At 39.4% G+C, this 17,627-nt stretch overlaps 1 protein-coding gene across 1 annotated transcript in view; it reads left to right on the top strand.

Moving 5' to 3' along the window:
* Positions 1–17,627, top strand: part of CLPTM1L (CLPTM1 like) — a 29,428-nt gene that overhangs the window by 3,128 nt on the left and 8,673 nt on the right. Inside the window, exons 4-12 of the mRNA XM_021385489.1 lie at positions 1,075–1,217; positions 3,102–3,180; positions 7,847–7,964; positions 9,464–9,558; positions 10,909–10,993; positions 12,343–12,446; positions 13,853–13,918; positions 15,446–15,496; positions 16,977–17,059. Coding sequence (XP_021241164.1) covers positions 1,075–1,217; positions 3,102–3,180; positions 7,847–7,964; positions 9,464–9,558; positions 10,909–10,993; positions 12,343–12,446; positions 13,853–13,918; positions 15,446–15,496; positions 16,977–17,059 — 824 coding nt within the window. The remainder of the gene's footprint in view (positions 1–1,074; positions 1,218–3,101; positions 3,181–7,846; positions 7,965–9,463; positions 9,559–10,908; positions 10,994–12,342; positions 12,447–13,852; positions 13,919–15,445; positions 15,497–16,976; positions 17,060–17,627) is intronic.

The following is a 17,627-nucleotide window of genomic DNA, read 5'->3' as shown; positions in this document are numbered from 1 at the left end:
ATTTTTTTAAAGGCAAACAACCCCCCCCTCCTTCTTATCAATTGTCAGCTCATACACTAATAGTAGGCCATTTAGCCTAGCAAATATAGAGCCTGCTGTTACACTGGCTGCTATTAAAATATTTCCCAAGGTAACGTTAATTACTTATTAAGGTTTTATTGCTGATGATAGAAATAGTGTATTGTTCTGTAACAGAGTTATGCTGCTTTGGATAGTGAATCAGATTCATGTGCAATAATATGTTTTGCTTTTGCAAAATACAGATACAAACTTAGCTCTGACATTGGTGAGTGACCAAAATGCAGTGCTGAGTTTCCTATAGGATGTTCTTACTTTCCATTTCATTTCAAGAGAATAAGATAGTATTTGCTAAGGGACACTACTATAATTACTCATCAGAGGGAAAAAAATGATGTTATTTAATGAAATACTTACAACGTTGTACCTCGTATTCAAGAGGAGTTAGAGAGTCCTTTGGAATCTGAAATATAGGTGTAGCTATCAGTGCTGTTTCTAAACCCTGTTAGAATGAAGTTGAAAAGGAATTGAAGCTGGAGTCCAGCATTAAAAAATCACAATAGGTGCTGTTCATCCCAGGAAATGCAACTAGAATGCCCTGGAGATCTTAGATTTAGCTCAGCTTTACACAGTATTTGGAGGCTCAGAAGTTCAAATCAAGTGGTCTGATCTCTTTACTCCCCAAAATGAGTATGATTGATCATCCTTTTGTCTATTTGGAAGTAATATGCGAATACTGTACTATCTTTATGTTTGAGTGACTATTTTCAACACATGCAGATGTCTAAAGCATTAAAATAAATTAGTGGAATATTCACTCTTAATGAACTGGGCTGTGAATGAGCACTGAAGTTGGTCAGTGTCGAATTAGGGTAGGCCTTTAAAATTGTTCTATCATATTTGAGCAAAATGCTTGGTCTGGTTAAAATCAAGTTTCTTAACATCTATTTTGTGATACAGCTTATGACTCCATAGTTTCTGTGATTTAGAGTATTATCCTGTTCAGAATTCTGCACAGTTAAGCAGTATGTATGTATGTTTTTTGTATTTTTAAAGCAAATTGAAGCAGAAAAGCAGACCAGTGCTCTAGATGAGCCTGTCTCTCACTGGAGATCAAGGTTAACCTTAAATGTCATGGTGGAAGATTTTGTGTTTGATGGATCGTCCCTCCCTGCTGATGTTCACCGTTACATGAAAATGTAAGTTAATGACTTAATTTTGCTAGAATTGTTAATATAAATTTAATTCACATTTCTGTGAAAATCATCTTTTAGTATTTTTTGCTTAAATTTGAGCTTAGGAGACAAGAATAGACACTCTTTAATGCCTGCGTTTCAGTAGTGACAGTAGTAGGATACCATGTACTTGAAAACCTCATTGGAAATATCTTGATCCTGGGCAGTTAAGAGTTGAAAATATCTTTTTGTATGGGAGTTACCATAGTAACACTAAACAGAACTACAGAGATTCAAGTGAAATGCTACAACAGGCTTCATACCCTCTTGTTCTCAAATCATACTTCTGGTCACTGAAGCAATTGTTTGTTGACCTTTTTGATTATCCTTGGTTTGCAGATTATCTGTGTAAACAGCAAGTGCTTAAGTAGCACAGCTGATCTCCTATATCCCATCTTTTTTTCCCTCTCTATGGCTTGCTTTATTTTACTTCAACAATGTTTTTTCATACATTGTCATTTTTTTTCAAGAAAATACTAAAAAGCGAGCTTGTAGGCAGGCAGTAGCTTCTGTTCTCAGCTTGCTTAAATTGCTTCCAATGTTAACCCTATAAATAGTGCTGTGTTGGCTGGTGCTGCCGTATGTTGATGCCTTTCTCTACAGTATCCTCTTAAATCCAGAAGGAGTTGCTTAGTCAGCAGACACTGGGATTCTGAGATGGCTTCCAAACCAGAATAGATCAACCAAGCAAGTCGTAAGACAGGCTCATAACAGGAAGGAGTTGATGAATCTTTTCTCGTCATGTCTAGATATACGTCAGTGCTGATTTTGCTAATGTTGTATTATACTGCAAATAGTTTGGATATGAAATAGTCTACTTCAATTCCACTAGCAGTAGCTTCAATTGTAGTTATTTTGTAGAAATTTAACTCTCTTCAGTAAAAGAAAGAAACTGTTTCTGATGCTGAAGTTATACTTCTTTGTATTATTGTTACTCCTTGAGTATTTAGTATGCAGTCTTTATTAGCATGGATAGAGATTTCTTTGTGAACTACTAAAGTTCTGTTTTCAGACTTTAAAAAGCTCAGTTACACTACTTCCATTCTGATATATGAGTACATCAGAGTGTATATAACTGCGTCTCTAACAAAGAACTTTAGGAATTTGTCTCTTTCAGGGCACTATGCCAAATAGTTCTCTAAGTTACTAACAAAGCAGTTGTCCAGTGGTTAATTTTATAGAGGCCTCAAAGGATGTTAAATTACTACTGGTTTTGTGCAAGTTTGTGAGATGATAGAGCAGTCCCAACAAGTGCTTCTGTTAAGGAAGAGACAGAGATTTGTGCTCCTTGTGCAATCTTGCTGATAGTATCTAGCCTTTTAATGCACATACCAGCCAACCGTTACTCTACTTAGTCCCATGCTAGGTAGATCATCTGCTGTTGCTGATCTGGTAGATGTCACTGGGTGTATAGAGAAGTGGGGGAGATGGTGGAAAGTTGTTGCAGTAGGAGAGGAATACTTGAGATAAAGGATACGAATATAAGGTAGTAAACTTCAGCGTGTTTCTCTTTGACAGACTTTTTAATTTCCCCTACCCTTGTTCATGCAACAGCTTCAGCATCATCACAGCTGATTTCATTTGTCTTTCATTCTTTTTTGCTTACTCTTTCTACTAAAAAGTAAGAATAAACTGAAAAGAGTAATATGGAATGCATACTTTTACAAATATCTCTCAGTGAGAGACTCTAGGCTAGCAGTTGCTTCTTGGTGTTTGTTAGACAGTAATGTGCTTGCAAAGATGGTGGGAAATACCTGTATGGGTAGATCTCAAAGTGCTGATTGCTAACTTGAATAAAAGATTTTTTTAGATCACTACAGTCATAAATTCCATGTTTAAACATCCTAGGGTTCAGTTGGGGAAGACAGTCCATTACCTTCCAATATTATTTATTGATCAGCTAAGCAACAGAGTGAAAGATTTGATGGTGAGTAATAGAATACCTTTAATTACATTTAATAATTTTAATGGTAATCTTGAATATTGTTGTAATTAAAATGTTCTTCATTGGTTGTTTACTGTAATGAAAATCTATTATAAAGTCACAAAAGGATTCTACCAATGACTGTTGTTTCATTTAATGGTCAACTGTAGAGTCTGAATTTGAGTTTGGAGACTCCCTGCTCTTGTAGAAATTTTTGCCAAACACACTCTTCTGTTCTGCCAAAAGATGGTTGGGTTCCATTGTTTCTGCCTTTTGGACAGATAAGGAGAAAATAGCAGCATCAGCTGTGGAGGGAGCAATCACACGAGCAGTTTGACTCCCTAAACTCGTTGATAAAGTTGTGTTAGTGTCCCAGAGCTGCTTCTATTATCTTCTAGGAAAATGCTACTGAATGCTGGTGGTACTAGAGTAACGTGGAGATAAGAGATCAGCTACTGCCTGTTGAATGGTAATGTCTGTATTCAGCATCTTCTAGGTAGGAGTCTTGGTAGATGTAAACTTTCCATAGGCTTTCTAAATTGTCTTTCCAAATCATAAACTTTAGTTTAGACAAAGAATTTTTCTTCTGAATGCGGGGAGAATATTATTTAAGAACGCCTGTCCCAAGCTTGTTTGAGAAAATTAACTCCTGAGCATTTCAGTTACAAATCTTGGTAGCAAATAGTTCTGTCCAGTATTTCTTTAGGTACACTCGTAATGTCTTTATCAGCAGTCACTGTCCTTTGTTTTGAGTTCCTTAACACAGCTCATTGTTAAGTTTGATATGTTCATATAAGCTTCTAACTGGTCGTGTACTCTGTTTACAAATAACCTCAGCATTCGCATGTGTTAATGGCATTCCCACCATTGTCACATAGTTCACAGTCAGTGCAATGGTAACGTGCTGCCTTAAAGCGGTTAGAGATCTTGAGAAGTGCTGCAAAGACTGATCTATCAAAACTAGCAGATTTCCTCTTCAGCACTGGCTTCTGTAATTTCTCAGTTGTGAGCAAAACTGCTGACAAGCCCTACAAAAAGTCTGGTCATGCAGTATGCGTACTCCCTGGTTAACAAGGAGTATGTGAAGTCAAGCAAAGAATGAAGGAGGCGTATGTGTGGAGTGAGGATGGCATTTGATTGTAAATAAGGGTATAGACGTTTATCTCCTTGGTATGCCTAATGTAGTCATGGTGTTGAAGTTGCACTTTCCCTCGTTCTGCTAAACTGTGTAGATTTTAAACTATTATTTTCATTCAACTGAAGCTCTTCAAAGGACTGGAGTCTAGTATATTACAATTATTGTGTGTTCCTCGCGTTGTGAGGTCCATAATGTGATGAGTGAACAACTGGCCAATGGATTGGACTCGAAAGTGTTATGATAGATGAGGTTACCTGAGGTTGGTGGCCAGTGAAGTTTAACAAGAGCAGGTGCTGGGTTCTGCACCTGGGATGGAGCAGCCCTGGGAATGTGTATAGACTTGAGTACAAGGGGCAGGAGATCAGCCCCATAGAAATGGATCTGGGGATTCTGGTTGTGTGCCCCAGCAGCCAAAAGGGCCAACTGTACCCAAGGGTGTGTCAGGCCCAGCACTGCCAGCTGGGCGAGGGAAGGGATTGTCCCGCTCTGCTCTGTGCTGTGCAGCCTCACTTCCAGTACTGGGTGCAGTTCTAAAAAACTGTTAGGGAGCGTCCAAAGGAGGTCTGCAAAGATGCTGAACGGTGTAGAGGCAGAAGGTATTAGGAATCGCAGAGGCCACTTGTTCTCCCAGCCCAGAGAAGAGGAGATTACGAGGAGGGCTCATGGTGGGCCTATAGCTTGTTCAGGAGGGGAGCAGAAGGGCTGATGCTTCTCCTTCGTGATAGTGACAAGACTGAAGGAATTACGTGGAACTGCATCAGGGGAGGGTCAGGTTAGGTGTTATGAAAAGGTTCTTCACCAGAGAGTGGTCAGGGAGTAGAACAGGCTTCCTAGCGCTGTGGTCACAGCTCCAAGGTGTCAGAGTTCAAGGAGCATTTGTACAGCCCTCTCAGACATAGGATTTGGACTTCAGATGGTCCTGTGTGGAGCCAGGAGTTGGATGGACTTGATGATTGTTGTGAGTCCCTTCCAACTCAGGATATTCTATGGTTCTGTGATCTTAAATATTCTTCCCCATGCTGCGGGTTTGGGGATTACACAGGGTTCACAGTTAGAATCACACAGACTCACAAAACTGTAGGGGTTGGAAGGGACCTCTAGAGATCATAAAGTCCAACCCCCCTGCCAAAGCAGGCTACCTATAGCAGGTTGCACGGGTAGGAATCCAGATGAGTCTTTAATATCTCCAGAGAAGGAGAATCCACAACCTCCCTGCCAGCCTGTTCCAGTGTTTTGTCACCATCACCTTGAAGAAGTTCCTTCACATATTGGTGTGGAACTTCCTATGCTCCAGTTTGTGGCCATTTCCCCTTGTCCTGTCCCCACAGACTGCTGAAAAGAGGTTGGCCATGTCCCTTTGTCTCCCACACTTATTTATAAACATTAATAAGATCCCCTCTCAGTCTTCTTTTCTCAAGGCTGAACAGACCCAGGTCACCCAGCCTTTCCTCACAGAGGAGATGCTCCAGGCCCTTTATCATCTTTGTGGCCCTCCTCCGGGCTCTCTCCAGGAGATCCCTGTCGTTTTTGTACTGGGGAGCCCAGAGGTGGATACAGTACTCCAGGTGAGGCCTGACCAGGGCAGAGTAGAGGGGAAGGATCACTTCCCTTGACCTGTTGGCCACGTCCTTTTAATGCACCCCAGGATCCCACTGACCTTCCTAGTGAAGAGGATAGATTAAAATTCATGCTGCAGAACTTGTTTGTTCTGTTCATCCACAGTTTTGTAGTACTGATTGCATGCTAGAAATAATATGTGATGTTTTGGGGCCTTACTTCAATAACTGATTGTACTGCACAGGTTTGGAAACTTTGTAGTTTTCAAAGGCTAAGCAAACATCACATCTCAGCTAAATTGAGGCAGCTCTTACAGACTTCTAATTGTTCATTAAGAAAGAGTTCATCCTGCTGATCTTTTGTTTAATTTGATTTTGGTGTTTGGAAAATTCTGTCTCTATCTTGTATGGCAGTCTAATTTTCTGCCTGCATCACTCCTTACTCTTTAGTAGTGCTTTGTCTGTTACTCCAGGTGGTGCTTGCTGCATGTTCCTTGCCCATATATTTGCAAAATTTTTGTTTCCCGTCTGTCTTGAACAGGTAAAAATTCTTTTCCTTTTGTCCCAGAAATTCTGTGTAAACTTTAGTAGACTGAGAAACTGGAATGAGAATGGAGAGATTATAGATATCCTTTTAAAAGGAGAAGCCTGGAGGATCAGCATATAGCATTTGGTAAAGCATAGCAGAATCTTTCTGGCATCCTCAGCCTTTGGCTCTAACCCATTGGTTTTCATCCTGTTTGGAGATCCCTAGCAGCTCTCTTTCTGCTGGATTTATAAAACCTCTCCCAGCTTCCCTTTCTCTCCCTTGCATATATGTGTTCTATTGCTCTCTCTGAAATACCTTGAGAGGGCAGTGAGATTACTGAAGGAAAGAGTGAATGGGAAAGTGAACGTAATTCCCAATTCACATCTGACCGTGTTACATGGGGAGCCTAAAGCATTTTCTGTAACATTAGGATCAGAAGAAACCCATTCATCTCTGATAAGCGTCAGCTAAGTAATTACTGTAGAAAGTGTAGAGTAACGGTTCTGAGATGGGAATTATGATAGAGGGGTAAGAAGAAGCTGAGAGCAATAGGTCTTGAACTGCTGGCGTTCAGTGGGCCTGCCTGTCTGTAGCCTTAAGCTCTCCATGAAAGTTTAAAACATGCTGCCTGAACTTGTGCCTAAGTAACTGTGGAGAATTCTAGCATTTCTAAGGACAGTTTTATTTTGTTTTAAACCTATTTGAGAGACGGTCAGTTGTCATGGAGAAAGAGCTGTGTCAATTTAAGTCTTTTTTCAACTGAAGAAGACCCTAGGTAACTCTCATTATACTTAAAATGCAGATGAGACGGGAGAATTAAACTAAACTTCTTTGCAGCACCTATCTGCCATGCTTTACAGGCAGAGTATCTTACTTAGCTTTAGCTGTGTTGTTTTCACCTTTCTGAGCAGGCAACAGCATCTTGCTTTGCCACCATTGTTTTGGCATGAGTTGTTATAACCTTCATTTATCCCCAAAACATCGTCAATTTAGTAAAGGTCTGACTATGTCCTTCAGAATATGATTTGTGTGTGTGTGTGTGTGTGTGTTTTCTCTAGCTTAGCATAATCTTCTCACACACATTCATAGAAGAAGTGTCAGAATGGAGAATTACTTTAAATATACTGTACTCACTTCAGCTGAGACCAGCAGAGGGAACTTCATGTAAACTTCTCAAGGGCTTTTGTACACACTAACACTGAGGTTTCAGTAAGAGCTTGAGCAAAACAAACTGGTCATTTAGCATTTCTTGGGGAAAAAAACAAAAATCAAAACAAAAATACCACTCACAAAGACTTCAAGCCTTTAAGACATCAGACTAAAAATCGTGTGATTAAATTGTAATGTGATTTAATAATGTTTCTTTAGTTTCAAAAGAGTGAGTGAAAGTGATTGTTGCAATTTTCCTTCTGTTAAGAAAGAAGCTATTTCTATTTTGAAATACAGGTCATAAATCGTTCAACAACAGAGCTACCTCTGACAGTGTCATATGACAAAATATCTCTTGGAAAACTCCGATTTTGGATCCATATGCAGGATGCTGTGTACTCCCTCCAGCAGTTTGGTATGTTTTCATCTTTAATGACTCTAGGTAAAAACTAAACTAACAAACAAAAAAATAGCAACAGTCCTCTTTCTTCCACGTACAAAGGAGGCACTGTTTTCTGGTTAGCTGGTAAAAAGGTTTAGTGCTGTAAATCTTACACTGCTTTACTTTAATATAAGGTAAGGTGGAAACAAAATGTTGACGTGGGATAGGAATCAAGGACAGAAGTGAAATAACTTTCAATTTTATTTGAATAGTCCAATTGTGAAAGCATAAGTGGCCACAATTGAGAGCATTTTGATCACAGTTTTCCTCTGTCATCCATGGAGTGGGAATGCTAGATCAGTTATTATATATGTAGTTGGTCACTCTAGCCATATACCCATGGCAAAACACAAGCAAGCACAGCAAAAAGACTTCGGGTTCAAGCTGAGAGTCAAGCTGAGGAAAAAATTGTGGTTCTGATCAAACCACTACTGCTACTTCAGAACTGACTTGCCTCTCACTTTGACTCAGGTCAAGTACTTCAGTTATGAATTTATAAGGTAATACAGATAAACTGAGAAGTGAAAGCCAACCATGATTTAGAGGCTTGAACTTTAGCATGCTCTGTGTGTCTAATTCCTACTTTGTCTGGACTGTGCAAAAGTCTAAATTTAAAGACATAACTCCTCAGCTTGTGAGGATCTAACTTTGTTACAACTTTGAGTAGCCAGTTGCCAGGTCATGTTAGCCATCTGACTTTGTGAAATGGGGCAGAATAGCACTTATTTGCCAAAGAAGAATTTGGTGATCCGTAGTATGAGAACTGCCAACAGTGCTCAGTTTTTCTGAGAAGTTTAGACTTTAATCACGGGGACTGAGAGTCTGCTTCATCAAGAAAGTATCTTTACGCTGACTGAAAAAGTTCAAAGGATTGCTGTAGCTGTCATTTGGAAAATGCAGTCCTTCATTCTGGCAACCATATTTATCACAGGCAGCTCTCTTTGAATTAATGGTTGTCCAGTATATAGAAAAAGCAGAAAGCATTCCTCCTTTTTTGATTTCATAAGACAGTGGAGAATACGTTCCTGGCTTACAGCTTGTGATTTTTGGAGGATGCTTTTCCTTCTTCCTTTATCAGGGAGAAGCTTCCAAGTTAATTCTGCAAGGGCCATCAAAAGATTTGATGCCTGATCCTTTCTCAGGGGTTTTTAATGATACACGTATTGGTAAGTTTCCTATTCTTCCTACTTGTGCCAGAGTGACCTCCTTTGTCTTGCCATTTGTGTCTCAGTTGTTCGGCTCTGCGGTTGTACAACATGTTAAAGGCACATCTGTCTGCTTGTAACTGATGGGCTCTGTTTAAGACTAGCCCAAAAATATGTAGATTTAGGTTTTACCAATAAAGCTATCATCTTGTTTTGGGTTTATGTCTGGTCTCCTTACCAGAACGTATGAAGGTGAAATAAGAAGATTCCTTTCAAACAAGACTCTAGCATAACAGCAGTTAACTGTCTACTACTTCTTTCTTATAGGATTTTCAGAAAAGGATGCAGATGAAGTAAAAGGAATTTTTGTTGACACTAACCTGTACTTTCTGGCTTTGACCTTCTTTGTAGCAGCGTTCCATGTAAGTGGAATAACTTTGGATTTCAGGCATTACGGAATATAAGAAAAAAGAGGGGGAGGTGTTTGCACTTCAGCTCTTTCATTTATTGAGAACTATTCTTGGAAACAGTAACTAGGTGTTAAGTAATAGCCTTCACTGAAATATAAAAGGTTTAAATTCATTATCACTTTTTTTAGTTGGAGTTCAACTAGAGATCCCAGAATTACCTACCTGTCAACAGTGGTTCGAGCTTTCTGCTAAGTCGAGTTGTCACAAGGCTATCACTGCAGTGGCATAGCTACAGCAGTAATAGTACCAATAGAGTATTGTATAGACTCAAACCAGTAGAGTTTGAGTCTGGCTTCTAGCCACTGCAGAAATTTAGATCAGCCTTGAAAGATGTGTTACTGTAAATTGCAGAGCTGAGAGTTCTAGGCATAGTTATTTCTTGTTCTGTTTCTCTCCATCAGTTTTGGGTGTGACTTGGTTTAAATATAAATCTTTGTTTCAGTGAACAGTGTTTTTAGATCTCGTTGTTCTACTTTGAACGTCTTTGATGTCTACGGTTACATGCGATACAATTCCCGTCTTCTGGGGGAGAGAACTTGTTGGGCATGTTATGTTTCTTTTATGCTTGCGTTACATAAAATTAATTGGCTTTGAAAGTCAGACTTCCCAACCGTATCACTCTTATTTTTCATTCTGTTTATCAGAGAGTAAGACATCAGTGGGCGGGGGTTAGTTTTTCTGATATTTTTTCTTTTTTGTGCTGTAAGAATTTCTCGAATGTGTGCTTCTTATTTTTTTAAGACAGCAAATGTGTAAGGAAAAGACAGAAAAATGTACTGAGTAAGGATACTAAAAACACTGAAAAAAATATTCATTATTCATAAATTTAATGCTAAAATGTCCCTGAAAGTTAGGCCATACTGCTGAAATAAAGAGAGAACCTACTTTGCAATATTGTACAATTTTGTTAAGACTTTGGTGCTATCCAAGCCTAAACTATCAGTCCAGTACAAAGTGCTGACCGAATTTAATGTGGCTTTCCCTGATCTGTCAAAGAGCTGAGCAATTCCTGCAGGACTTCAGTTCTTCGTCCTCTGCCATGCCTTATCCTGTGCTGGCTCACTAACTTTCTTTACGGGATGCGGCGTTGCGCAGTGTCAGAGTAGAAGCAGTACCTGCAGTTCCTCCTGTCATTTCACACTGCCTGTGAAGCCTGGGCTTTTAAAACAGCTTTTCTCTTCAGCTTTTATTTGTTCTGATTTTCAGTTCACAGACCATCTTAATGCATTTTTAACGGTTCAGCTTGTAGTCTTTATTTAGTGCCTGTTTTAAGAAAATGAGTGTTCTTCTTGCTGTTTGCAGCTTCTCTTTGATTTCCTTGCATTTAAAAATGACATCAGTTTTTGGAAGAAAAAGAGGAGCATGATTGGGATGTCTACAAAAGCAGGTATGGCTCAGCATGCATAGTGATGTGTGTGTACTGTATAATATGGACTGTGTGCTTTTATTCTTACTCCAAACTGAAGCTTTGTAGCTTCATCCAAGATGGGAAAACTAGTTGCTTTTGTGCATAAGGAAATGGTAGCAGGCTGGTTCTAACTTTGGTAGTATGATGGGAGTTGAACCGGGTAGGATGAAGAAAGGGTTAGAAAAACAGTGGTCTGACATCATGTCAAGCCTTCCCAGAAACAGATGAAGGTAGCAGCCAGCCCCAGACACTTGAGGTTTAACGCTCCCCAGCCTTGCTTATGGCATTAATATTTACTGACTGTTTTTCTAATAGATTGTCCGTTGTGATTATAAACAGAAATGAAAAACCTGGAGCCAGCAGACCTCTGAGACTATCCCTAATGGTGTCATATTTGCAGACTGATGAAAACATGTGAGCAGTATCAATACAAGATAAAAATTAGGCATTCAAAGTCAGGATAAACAGCAGCACGGTTCTTACGCGGAGAATCTGCTTATTGTCTTCTAGGGTGCTTTTATTTTTATAGGGCAAAATTTATACTACAGTTGGTATATGCAGACAAAAATGTCAATAAAAATCTTAAATGACACAAAATTGTTGATTTAAGTTTTAATTGCCAGTTAAATAGTTGAGTAAAGTCAGACTGGAAAGACTGAGTGACAAAGGGTTTTCTAATCTTACTATCAAAATGCCAGTCTTCATTATCCAGTAACTGATGGTTCTATTCTCCCTTTAGCAAACCTTAGTTACCTTTCTGTTTGTATTTCTTTCTTGTCCTAAGGGAAAAGTGTGACAGGCAATTATTCTGAAATGGCGTGGCATAATTGTTGGTGTCTGAGTGTGTTGTAACTCTTCCCCTTTTCTGTCCCTGCTTAGTCTAATCAGAGAATTGCTTGGTAGAAGTTTAGAAGCCTTCAGGATTTTGCAAAACCTGCAAAATAAACCTAAAATGTAGTTCTCACAATTTGCAAGCGTGAGATCAGTTGTATGAGGTTCATGAACTGTCGTTACCTCACATTCTTTCAGCTTTCAGGAACTTAGTTCATAATAGTACTAGCACAGTGTTTAATTGTTGGTTTTCCTTCCATCTTGTGTGATAAAGATTTCATTTAAAGGGTTTTTTTTTCCTTAGTTGTCTTTTTATCCTGTCTGCCTGTGTCTATAGATCAATGGCTGTTTCTAGGACTGCTTGATCTATCAAGACGTATATAGAGAAGTTCATGCTTAAACTGCTTAGAGCAGAGTTATCGTAAATGGGACAACAGTCTTCCATCATCTCAACTGTTCATTTAAATATTAATAAGCCTTCTGTTTTCTCCATCTAGTGCTCTGGCGGTGCTTCAGTACTGTAGTAATATTTCTTTTCCTTTTGGATGAACAAACGAGTTTACTGGTACTGATCCCAGCAGGCATTGGTGCTGTGATTGAGGTGAGTTGGTAAAGCTCTAGGACCAAATAGCAGTATTCTCAGCAACATCCATCCTCTGTGTCTGGAGTCTTCCAGTATTGCTTATGGTAGAAAAGGGTTGCTAAAGTAGTTACTGGAAAAACACTGCTGTGTCCCTTTATCAAATGTGGGAGTACTGGTGTTTTCTGGGATGTATCAGCTGATATTGTGGAAACCAAGCATAGAGCTGTGCTGAGGCTCCTTCCTGTCACATCAATGATATGCATCACTGGTGAGCAGGCATGTATGACCATGTCAGCAAGCTTTCCCGGAAACATTTGGCAAAGAGGTGGCTGTGGGCCATCAGGCGCTGCCTTAGGTCTGTAGTTTTCTCCCTGGCTGTGACTGAGGTTCTTGGGGAAGGAGGGAGGGACTGATGGCTGCACACCAGTCAGTGGGCTGCAGGTACTCCTTGGGAGCCCACTTAGGTGCAGTGGAGCACAAAGTCAGCCATAATGGGAAGGAAAGATCTCTCTACCTAGTGTTGTTTGCAGGTCTAACAATTTCTCAGTATATAAAAATAAATTTGGGACTCCCAAATTTTGACTACGCGTCTGTTGTAGTTGCAGACCTTATTGTGGCCTTCCAGTACTTGAAGGGAGCGTATAAACAGGAGGGGGATCGATTGTTTGTGAGGGTGGATAGCGATAGGACAAGGGGGAATGGTTTTAAGCTGAGACAGGGGAGATTTAGGTTAGATATTAGGAGGAAGTTTTTCACACAGAGGGTGGTGACGCACTGGAACAGGTTGCCCAGGGAGGTTGTGGATGCCCCGTCCCTGGAGGCATTCAAGGCCAGGCTGGACGTGGCTCTGGGCAGCCTGGTCTAGTGGTTGGCAACCCTGCACTTGGCAGGGGGGTTGAGACTCGATTTTTGAGGTCCTTTTCAACCCAAGCCATTCTATGATTCTGTGGTATGAATACAAAGTCACAAGGTGATCCTTAAAACTTTACCTTAGTGTATAAAACTAATTAAGCTTTTGTGAAAACTGTGAACAGTGGTGCTATGTGAAAACTTGCTTGACAGGTAGTTGCTGGAGGTTGCTTTAAAAACGTGCCCTGAGGTGCACACTGGTGCTGAGCAACTGACTCTACAGAGGCACTGCAGTCCAGAAGTCCTGAAAGGACTCTGTTATTTCACTTACAGTACGTACTTCAACTGATATGGGGACTTAGTAGTACAGTTTCTCAATGTTGTACTTGTCAAGGAACACAGCATTTGATTTGTATCAACATGCAGACAGTGTGCTGCAATAAGACCTTTGCTGCTTTATGCAGCGGGTGCTTTAAATAGGTATTCTAGGATCTTGATTCTAATTATCTGAATCTTGCATAAGAAATGCCTTTGGGCAGTTCTTTATGTACACCTTTTGTTTTTGTTAATCACAGCTCTGGAAAGTGAAGAAGGCTTTGAAAATGACAATCAAGTGGCAAGGCATACGACCCAAAATTCAGGTACAGTAGACATCAACACTTCAATGATTTGCACTCTTGAGCTTTCTGCCTCCTTAGCAGTAACTGCAAGGTACATGGTTTTCTATGATGTGAAGGTCTTCTCTTATGGATAACTGAAATGAAATAACCGAATAAATAAGTTCAAATGTAAGAATTTCTTTGATCAATTCTGTAGAAGCAGCAGTAATTTGTATGTGTTTTTGATGTGAAAGGCCTCAGAATTCCCGTCAGTCCTGCTGAATCTTAGCAGGTGGACTGTGCTCTTGCCTACTGTGTTGGAAAGATACTTAACTGGCATTTTGATTTGAGCGAAGGAACTGAATTTTTCATGAAACTGCAAGTATAACTTCTCCATTGTAGAACTAGTAGAAGTTGTGGCATGCTCTTACAAGTCCTCTGGGTAAGAACTGTCCAGAGACTGTTTGCAGGACATGCAGTGTCAGCGAGGGTTAAAATAAATGCAGGTAATAGTTCAATTTTTTTGACATGAAGGTAGTGTCTTTCAAATTTTTCATTGTCTCATGAAATTCTGGGAAAAGACTCCTTTGATTGAAGGATAGCCTACATTTAAGTAGTTCCTTTTGTTGGCAGAGAAACAGTTATCTAATCTTAAGTGTTTACTTCATAAGAAGATCTGGGTGTGCTTTTGTTCTGTTGGAAGTCTATACTTAAGAAGATTGTAGTTTTGCTCCTTTAACAATGTTTAAAGAAATGTGTTTCTTTTAATAAGACTGACATTTTTATAAGACTACAGAAACACAGCTGGTTGAATTGCCTACCTGTCTTGTTAAGAATAATATTATTTCAGTCTGGAAGCAGAAATTGATTAGTACTCATACTGACATTTAAAAGTGTCCACCTGCTCAAAACAACAACTTGCAGAAAAGAAAATCCAGCTAATCATGTATTTTTCTTTCAAAATGGCAGTATTTGCAAAGTAGTTGCACTTTGCAAGTTGTCTTGTCACTTGCAGAATGTTGATCTTTTACCTAAAGGCAGGTGAACAGTATTTTCAATAGTAGTATTGTTGGACCATTTGTTATTCTTGGGAAAATGCTGCTTTAAGAATAATACTACTACTAATTATAGAAGAATTTAGCCTTTAACCTTGAGAAAATTATTAGCGAGCCTGCTGGCAAACATCGAATTGGAGGTGATCCATAACTGATGTCTTCGTATGTGAAATGGTTATTGTTTTTAATAATTGCTTCCTCTAACTGCCAGACTCTGTCATGCGACTCTGCTTTTGCTTTGTGAGCTGTTTCAACAGTATTTCCTAAGCAAAAAAGTCCTGGATGATCTGTGTAAAATATGAAGGTAAACATTAAAGCTTTTGGCTACACTGCTGGTATGTGCAGCAGACTGAACAGGACATTTTTGTGACTGTTGTACAGAAGAACTGATAAGGTCTTTGAACTGTTACCTAGCTGACTGTATAAGCAAGTTAGTTTGAAGTTTCAATCTATTTAGGGAGTCGGCCCTTTCCCCCCAGCTCTGTCTTGATTTTACATTCTATATGTATTGCAGTTTGGTGCCTCCAATGATTCTGAAAAGAAAACTGAGGAATATGATACCCAGGTAAGAGGGAATCCTTGACTTGTGATCTAGAAAGTCTATATATGTGCTCTGCTCTTTTGCTCTTTTTATTTCTACAAGTATATTTTCCATCTTCTCATTCTTGTCAAGGGGATCATCATCATGCAAATGATCAGATAGTGAAGATTCATTCTAATGACTTACGAAAAGAAATAGCAAAAGAGTTCTTTGTTAGCTGAATTACAGTGTTTGAAGAAAATATGATCTGTACTAAGGATGTGGAACTAGATGAAACAAGTTACAAAATTTTGTCTAGCAGTTGATATATCTGTGCCAATAACTCATGAATGCTTGAAAGCACCTTTCCAGAAACGTGTTCTGTTGTGACTGTAGAGCTCATCGGGTCTCCTTGGCTCTTCTGAAAAGAACAAACAAAACACACCTCTTGGCTATAATGTGTCTTTATTTTTAGATTAATATTTAGTCATATGTCATATATCTGTCATATATGAAGAAATGTCTCGAGGACAGGTGTGAAGAATCTCTCTGGCTTTTCTGCTTTTGCCTGTGCTTTTGAGTGCTGCTTTACATCATGTTTACCTTACTACTGGAGTTGGTGGGGAGGCAGGCAGTTCTTCAGTCGTTTTTGGCCTCCTATTTTTAACTTAGTGGATTTCTCGCAGGCTTCATGACAGTGCTTTTATGATCCTCCAAAACTGCCTCCATATTCTCTCCAGAACTATGTTTAGCCATTTTGCCTGGGGTCGTCCGTTATTCAGAAAGTGAACTGCACAGTAATTACTTCATACGTATGTCTACATGGCTCTACCTTTCTCTTGAGACTGGGAAAATCGTGCTTTAGCCAATCGTATTGAGGGTACATATTATATTTTCATTTTTTATCTCAGGTGGGACTGAGAACTTGGTCAGTTGATATCACCAGAGAAATAAATGGCAGGATTATTGGATGGAAATTATACAGATTTAAGGAACACCATCTGCCTTCTGTACTGGAAAGATTTAGAAGTTGACATTAATCTATGGATCAGATGCAGATATCAATACATCTGTAACAGGCCAGAAATTCTGAATTACTTCTGTGTTTGAAGCTGGAATCTGGCTGAAACATTTTTCTGAGAAGCAAAATTGCAAGCAACACATCTGAAGAAAAGTTATTCTTGTATGTTCCTCACAGATTTGAAAATCAGTATTTGTACTTCTTACTTATGCCAGTGGAATGACTGATCATAGGTAGCAAGAGTGGTGTTAAGTGGAGAGCTACCCTTAAACTGGACGTCATACTGCATCTTGCAGCTTACGTGCTGAGATTTTTGGTGGTCTCAACTGGGCACTGGAATTTTCAGGATCTCTCAAACTGAAGCATTCTGGAAATAACAGTAAATGTTTAGAAGTAGGAAAAGATGTTCAGGAAAAGAATGACATTGCTGCCTTCCAAATGATGCCATTAAAATTCTGCTGTATGTAAAATGTGAACTAACAAGCTATTTTCCTTGTCCTTTAGGCTATGAAATACTTGTCGTATTTACTCTATCCGCTGTGTATCGGAGGTGCAGCTTATTCCTTGCTGAATGTCAAATACAAAAGGTACTGTAAATCTATAGAGGATCTTATAAAAGGTTGAAACATCCCCCATTTTTTCTGTATTAATTAATTGGAGGTGGTGGGATACAGAAATCAGTTAGATCTGTTTGTATGACTTAGAAGCTAGGAACTGTAAACTTGCATGGAACTTAAAGCTGGAAAATGTAGCCATTTTTTAACACCCTGTAAGCTACAGCCTATTTCAAGCTGTGTTTGTTCACAAGTAATCTGATATTACTGTAGTGTTCAGTAACTTGCATACAAGATTAAGCTGTCAATTACGAGAGGAGGAAGAAAGCTGCTCTTTGATGTTCAGAGAACAGATAAGATGGCAGGGGGAGATAAGAGGTTACTGCGGTTGCACCCATTCAGTAATGGAGAGAAGCAAAAACTGTCCTCAGATTATTTGTTCTGACCAAGGGATTTCTCTGTTCCTAAATATGACAACTATGATGACAAACACAGGCAGAAGCGTTTTTAAGAAAGGAACCTGTACTCCCTCAAACCACAGACTTACCGTGAGACTCCAACAAGAGCTGAAGGGTCTGTATTTCAGGAGAAGGTGAAACTC

This window comes from Numida meleagris, chromosome 2 (assembly GCF_002078875.1).
Source record: "Numida meleagris isolate 19003 breed g44 Domestic line chromosome 2, NumMel1.0, whole genome shotgun sequence".
NCBI classification, from domain to species: domain Eukaryota; kingdom Metazoa; phylum Chordata; class Aves; order Galliformes; family Numididae; genus Numida; species Numida meleagris.
Note: the sequence above shows the minus strand (reverse complement) of the source record. Positions and strands in the feature narration are given on the sequence as shown.